General features: G+C 50.3%; 1 protein-coding gene across 1 annotated transcript; it reads left to right on the top strand.

Moving 5' to 3' along the window:
- The first annotated feature begins 411 nt into the window (after nucleotides 1-411).
- LOC138815907 (phospholipid scramblase 1-like) lies at nucleotides 412-6,252 on the top strand. The gene is made up of 8 exons (XM_070005287.1): nucleotides 412-485; nucleotides 755-943; nucleotides 1,691-1,808; nucleotides 3,340-3,379; nucleotides 3,937-4,145; nucleotides 4,968-5,129; nucleotides 5,225-5,374; nucleotides 5,978-6,252. The coding sequence occupies exons 3-8, from the start codon at nucleotides 1,713-1,715 to the stop codon at nucleotides 6,005-6,007; spliced, it is 687 nt and encodes a 228-aa protein (XP_069861388.1). The 5' UTR covers nucleotides 412-485; nucleotides 755-943; nucleotides 1,691-1,712; the 3' UTR covers nucleotides 6,008-6,252.
- Nucleotides 6,253-6,638: the final 386 nt, after the last annotated feature.

Below are 6,638 nucleotides of genomic sequence, written 5' to 3'. Positions count from 1 at the left end.
TTGGCAGGGTTGCACCCGGAGTGGTAGAGCCATGGCTCCATCCCTCCTGCTCACAGTGGGGGGGGGGGGCTGGGTCAGGGCCCGGGCCAGCCGGACAAAGCCTAGGCCAGCAGGACAAGGCCCAGGCCAGCAGGACAAGGCCCAGGCCAGCAGGACAAGGCCTAGGCCAGAAGGACAAGGCCCAGGCCAGCAGGACAAGGCCCAGGCCAGCAGGACAGGGTCCCAGCCAGCAGGACAAGGCCTGAACCTGTAAGACAAGGCCCGAGTGAGCAGGACAGGGCCCGAGTGAGCACCCCAGCTTGTGCACGGCACACAGGGGAGCTGGCTCCCCACAGCACCCACACCGCCTTCCAAGTTCCAAATGGAATGTTTACGGGGCGGCTGCCTGGGTGGACCGGGCCCTGCGACCCATCCCATTCCGAGCTTTCCAGGAGCGCTCCCGTGTGAGCCAAAGCAGGCCAGGCTCTTCCGAGGGGCCCAACGAGGTACCCACCCCACCCACCCCATCCACACCACAGCTTCCAGAACGGGCCCCAGGCCCCCGGGCAGGGCCCGCTGGGCCCCACCACCACCACCACCACACCGCAGCCACGCGACGCTTCCCGGCTCATGCTGGGAACCTGCAGAGACGGAGCAAAGAAGACCCAGGAGATGGACCCACGCGTGCGGAAGGGACACAGCCACGCTGGCAGACGCTCGTGTTCCACCGTGAATACGCATTACAATGCAGAAACCTTGTCTTTCTCTCCCGCAGGGTCTCCATGCCCAGCCCGGGATTACATGCGCTCTGTTGGAATTTGTTCTGGGGTGCGAGCGGGAGTCGATCCGGACAATAAAGGCACTTGGCTTGGGTGATGGCGCCCGTGTGTGCACAGGCGCTGTGAGGATCATCCTGTGAATGCTACGCTGGACGCAGGCTTGTAAACTTTTCTTCTTTTCTCTCGTAAGTCTAGTGGGGTGATCTGAGGACAGTGCACGGGGCCGTGGACACGTAGGGTCAGGAACAGTGTCCTGATTTGCTCTGATGTTCCTCAGATCACCACAAGTCATATTTTCACATATTTTTGCAATCAGGTCTTTGTCTAGGACAAAACGTGACGAGGTGCACCGTCTTTGGTCCCATCCTGGGGCTTGAACTCAGGGTCTGGGCGCTGTCCCTGAGCTCTTTCTTTGCTCAAGGCTAGTGCTCGGCCGTTTTGAGCCACCGCTCCACTTCCAATTCATTGGAGATAAGAGTCTCACAGACTTTTCTACCTGAGCTGGCTTTGAACCTCAGATCTCAGCCTCCTGAGTTGCTAGGATGACAGGCGTGAGCCACCGGTGCCCACCACCATATCTATTTTCTTTTAAGAAGATGGGTGGGCATGTGGGGAGCGAGGCTCACCTACTCTGCCCCCCAAATTCTTCAACAGAGGGGATTTTATTAATACAAATGGCGACCATGTATAAAGTTGGCAAGGTGGCACTCAACCAGACGTACGTGGCTAGAACACACGTGCACCCACACTTCTACCTAAACACTTAGAAAAAGATAAAGCCGGGATTTTTATAGACATACCTCCGAAAGAAAACAAAAAACCCTGATGCTGAGGCTGAGCCCAGAGTCTCTTCAGTGAGCGACGTAGAGTTTCGCGGAAGAGTTAAAATTGGAAGCTACACCGCTCCATCCAGTCCGTCTGTCTCTCTTTAGCGCGGTGGCAAAAATCAAGATTATGAATGAAATTCACAATATACAACAGACCGTGCAAAGGAAGAGTCTGCTGGGAACCATAGCCAACAGTCTTCCAGGACTGGAATGTCTGGCCGAGGTAGTGTCATTAATTCATTTCTTCATGTAGTTGATTCACGACCGCATACATTTAACCCACTTTTCTTTTGCTCCAATGTAAGTCACAGTTTGGGCTAGAGAGGCTAGCTTTCCGACAAAACTCTTGGTATTTTCTTTGGGTTTAAATGTTCATTCTTTTTAAAGTAATTTTTATTATCTTTAAGTACCAGTGCAAAGGAGTTATTCAACAAAGCAGTGTAGGAATACTGTGGAGAGAGTAAGCTTGAATTTCTACTAGTGTAATAGTGTTGTATGCAAACATTATTCCAGAAGAAGCCAGTTCCACCAGCAAATCCTAATTTTGTTTTTATTTATTATTATTCTTTTCTGTAATCCTGGAATTTGAACTCAGGGCCCTGCACCTGCTCAGATGGTACTCTACCCTTAGAGCCACACCACCTGCCCAAGTTTTTCTGATTGTACTGGATTTTTCTACCCAGGCTGACTTAGAGCTGTCATCCTTTGAATCTCGGAATTACAGGTGTGACTCACTGGTACATTCTGAGAATTGCATCGCTTTCAAGACAGGGAAGTGGGTTTTGCAAGTATAACTTTAAGTCCACATTTCTTTTCAAGTAATGACCCACAGGTGAAAGAGCAACATGAATATTAGGAAAAGTGGCTTTTCTTCCGTGCTGCACTGCACGGCACAGATCAAATCCCCGCGATTCTGTCTCTGAGTAATCAATGGGGACAATTCAGATGCCTGCACTAACCACAGGCTGCGTGCTATTTTGTAATGTGCAAAAGATACTGTGTCCCTTCTTTTTGAAAAGATAGTTTCCATTTTCCATGTTTAAATATGGATTTTTGCCACAAGTGATCATTAACTAGAACTCCAAAGTTATTTAGAACTAGAGGGGAAATGATCTTTCAACTTGGATTTCAAGTGACAAGAGTTATTTCTGTCTAATATAATTTAACTAAAACACCGACGAATAAAACACTTTCGTGACAGCACACAGTACAGTAAGAGAGAGAAAAAATGTTTTCGTTTGCTTATCTCTATGATTAAAAAAAATAAATGTTAAACTCCAGCGATTACGCTGTGAGAGCAAGAGAGAGCGATGCCAGAAGCTTGTCTGGGGTAAATGATGTAGGATGTGTATTTCAGAGAAAATAAAGAAAGCTGGGTGCTGGTGGCTCACGCCTGTCATCCTAGCTACTCAGGAGGCTGAGATCTGAGGATCATGGTTTGAAGCCAGCCCGGGCAGGAAAGTCTGTGAGACTCTGATCTGCAACCAACTTCAAGTTCCAATTAATCCATCTATTACGCCGCCTTTGTTGCCACGTGTTAACCTGTGTTATAAAACTTGGGACTTCATTATCATCTTCCTTCTAAATCGATGAATGGATCGTTTGGTGGATGGTAGTGTTCCTTCTGTTATGTAAATACCGTGGTAGAAGCTGAGATTTGCCTGTGCTTTGGGAACAAGGGATGATTTGCTTGTGTGGGTGTGCAACTTGTTTGGTCTGCCTGCTTTGCACTTCTTTACTTTGTCCTCTGCTAGATCAACCAGCTGGAGGTGTGCCAGCGTTTCGACGTGGATGGTACGTACACAAAACCCACACCCTGGAAGAAGTGAAGGGGTCCCTGCAGGTATAAATCTACATAGAGAGAGCTCAAGCTGGGCGCGCCAGTGGCTCACACCTGTCATCCCAGCTACTCAGGAGGCTGAGATCTGAGGATCACGGTTCAAAGCCAGCCCGGGCGGGAAAGTCCATGAGACTCTGATCTCCAATAAACCACCAGAAAACCAGAAGTGGCGTGGTGTTAGAGCACCAGCCTTGAGCTGAAGAGCTGAGGGATAGCGCTCAGGCCCAGAGTTCAAGCCCCATGACCGACACACACACACACACACACACACACACACACACACACACACACACACACAGAGTTTGATAAGAATTGACATATCCATTTCATGTTTGCCTCCCCGCTCCCCTCCCGTGTGAGTTGAGGCCATGCGGAGAGACACCGGTGGGTGGCGCGTTGCTCCTTTAAACCCCCGGAGTTTAATTCCGCCTCTGGGGTGACTGGGTGCGATCCGAAGCTGCCCATTGCAGGCGCCGCTGACCGCCCCCCCCCCTCTCCTTTTGCTGCCCAGTCCTGTGTCACCCAGAAATCCACAAGACCTATGACATCCTGAACAGCCAAGGCCACAGGATGTACTTCGCGGAGGAAAGGAGCAGCTGGCTGCTGCGGTACCTGTGCGGCTCCTCCCGGCCCTTCACCGTGAGCATCTACGACAACGTGGGCCAGGAGGTGATCACCGCGCACAAAGCGCTCAGATGCCACAGCTGCTTCCTGCAGAAGGTCAGCTCAGCGCCGTGGCCGAACCGGCCAGGCTCCCAAGCAGACCGCGCCGCGGTCCCCGAGGCACGGGTCTCGGGGCGAACCCCCCACCCCCACCTCCCCGTCCGAAGCTAGGCTTGGAAAATCAACCGTGGCTGGGTTGGTAAAGCCCCATTCTTGCGGCTTGGAACTCAGGACCCGGGCGCGGTCCCTGGGCTTTTTCATTCAAGGTTGCCACCCTACCCGCTGGAGCCACCGCTCACTGCCGGGTTTTGTTTTGGAGGTTCCCTGGAGGTAAGAATCTCCCTGACTTTCCTACCCGGGCTGGCTTTGAACCATGATCCTCAGATCTCAGCTTCTTTAAGTGATTAGGATGATAGATGTGAGCCACCAGCTCCCAGCTTCCTGACTGATTTCATACTATTGCCTTAGAGTGGTAAGTGTTTACACGTGCATCTATGTGTGTGTGTGTGTGTGTAAGTATGTATATATATGTGCATATATAGATGTGCATATATATATATATATATATGCACACACAGACACCACACAAACACACTAAGTTACTCCTGAATCCAGCAGCTTACAATTCCAATATCCAATAGCTCACACAAGGAAAAAAAAAATCAAATAGCCTGGTTTGTCCAAGTGGACATGAGTCTGTGAAGAAGGAATCTGCCGGAACGTGGCCCCCTTGGTGTGCAGCGGTGGACAGAAAACCCTCTTCCAAGAAAGATTCCTCCAGCACTTAGCCTGAGGCGGAAGCCCTGGCTGCAGGGGTGTTAGCGTCTGAGGCCTGGATTTCTTCCTGCTTCCTTCAATGTTTCCTTCCCTTTCCTGCAGCTCACGGTGGAGGCCCCGCCGGGCAAGAACATCGGCTATGTCTGCCAGTGTTTCCCGCCTCTGCGACCCAAATTTAAAATTAGAAACCAGGATAAAGAAGAGGTGATGAAAATCAAAGGGCCGTGCCGGGTCTCCAGCTGCCTGAGAGACATCCAGTTCAACGTGAGTGGCTCGCCACGCCTTCGCGCCGTCCCAGGGAAAGCAGACAGGAATCGCGCGGTTACTAGGGCAACGTGTCCTCTGGAAACCACCCTTAGGTGCTGTCCCCGGATGAGGAGACGGTCCTGGGGAGCATTTCCCAGCGCGGTGCTGGTTGTGTGACACACGGCCACAAGTTCAGAGTCCAGCTGCCCTTCGACCTGGATGCGAAAAGCAAAGCCACCGTGCTGGCCGCCAGCTTCCTCGTGGTGAGTCTCTCTGGTGGCTGAAAACCACATCAAACGTCTCCCCTTCCCATCCACCCTTTGCACCCAAGGTTGACATTTTCCCCTCCGGTCCTGATTGCCAGTTGTGCCCTTCCCCGCCCCCTCCAGCCTGGCATAGGTTCATTCTGTCTACACCAAAGCCAGCAAAAGCCACAGAGCAATCTGCAGAGATTGAAATTTTAGTGACATAAACCCTCCGAGTATTTTATCCTGAATTACCAACAGCAGCCTACGAACCTGTTATACAATCGGTGACGTGTGTTTAGAAGGAATTGGAAACAAGATACTAATGGTAGAATTTTTTTTGGCCTCTTTTGTCCATTTTCTATGCAAAGGTGCAAATGAAAATACCTGTGTGAATTTTTTGCTTGCTGGATGGTTCTCTAACGACCTTTGACCTCCATTTTGGCATTCTGAGAGTCATAAAAATCTCCTTTCCTATTTCCTTCAGGGTTTGATCTTTAGGAGGCATGTCTTATAATCATAGCATAGAGTGCCAGACATTAAAAGGCCTTTCATACCTAATACATGTCACTGTCTCCACTACTGAAGTCCTGAATCTCACCTACTTCTGCTTTTCTCTAGGATTATATGTATTTTGAATTCTGCCCCTAAGAATGGGTGTCAAAAAGAAAACAAAAACAAAAAAGATATGCCAAAGATGAGCGGCCTTGAGTTTGGCCAGCCTTCAGCAAAATGTAAAAACAAAACAACACACACATGCACAACTTTTCCACCCAAACTATTTAAATGGAGTCTCATCTCACTACGAACACCTCTGCGTGGGGGTTTTTTTTTTTCCTGTTTCTTGTAAATATACCAAAGCATGTTTAGTTACTGAAATAAAGTCCTGAGTTCCAGGTCCTGCTCATCATTCTCTTAACAATGGCCTGTGGTCAGTTCACACACTGGTGGGGGGGGGGGCAGGGAGGATTGTTCCCCAAAAGTTCATCCGCTTATCTGGATTGGGCAAAAGGGACAGCGAGGCCACAGCAGACCCCGGTCACCATTTAGAACATGGAACAAAGCTCCCACAAGAGGGAGCGAGGAACAAGTCCAGAAGCTCACGTGAAGACACAGCCTGGCCTCCTCGGCAGAAGAGCTGGACATGGGACCCATCTCTTCATGCTGACATGTGTGTGTTGCACATGGATTTACACACGCGTGTGCACAGTTTTGGGGCAACAGTGAGGTTTGCGTGCAGGGCTTTTCTTGCGCTAGACCAGCACTCTACCATTGAAACCAC

Source organism: Dipodomys merriami, unplaced genomic scaffold (assembly GCF_024711535.1).
Source record: "Dipodomys merriami isolate MVZ:Mamm:240054 unplaced genomic scaffold, mDipMer1.0.p SCAF_68, whole genome shotgun sequence".
Taxonomy (NCBI): Eukaryota; Metazoa; Chordata; class Mammalia; order Rodentia; family Heteromyidae; genus Dipodomys; species Dipodomys merriami.
The sequence above is the reverse complement of the archived record's forward strand: the minus strand, read 5'-3'. Positions and strand labels throughout refer to the sequence as shown.

Excerpts from the sequence above, each read along its gene's own strand:
- LOC138815907 (XM_070005287.1), top strand. The coding sequence starts at position 1,713 with ATGAATGAAATTCACAATATACAACAGACCGTGCAAAGGAAGAGTCTG. Across the intron at positions 1,809-3,339 it reads GACTGGAATGTCTGGCCGAG|ATCAACCAGCTGGAGGTGTG; the intron begins GTAGTGTCATTA and ends GTCCTCTGCTAG. Across the intron at positions 5,130-5,224 it reads TGAGAGACATCCAGTTCAAC|GTGCTGTCCCCGGATGAGGA; the intron begins GTGAGTGGCTCG and ends AACCACCCTTAG.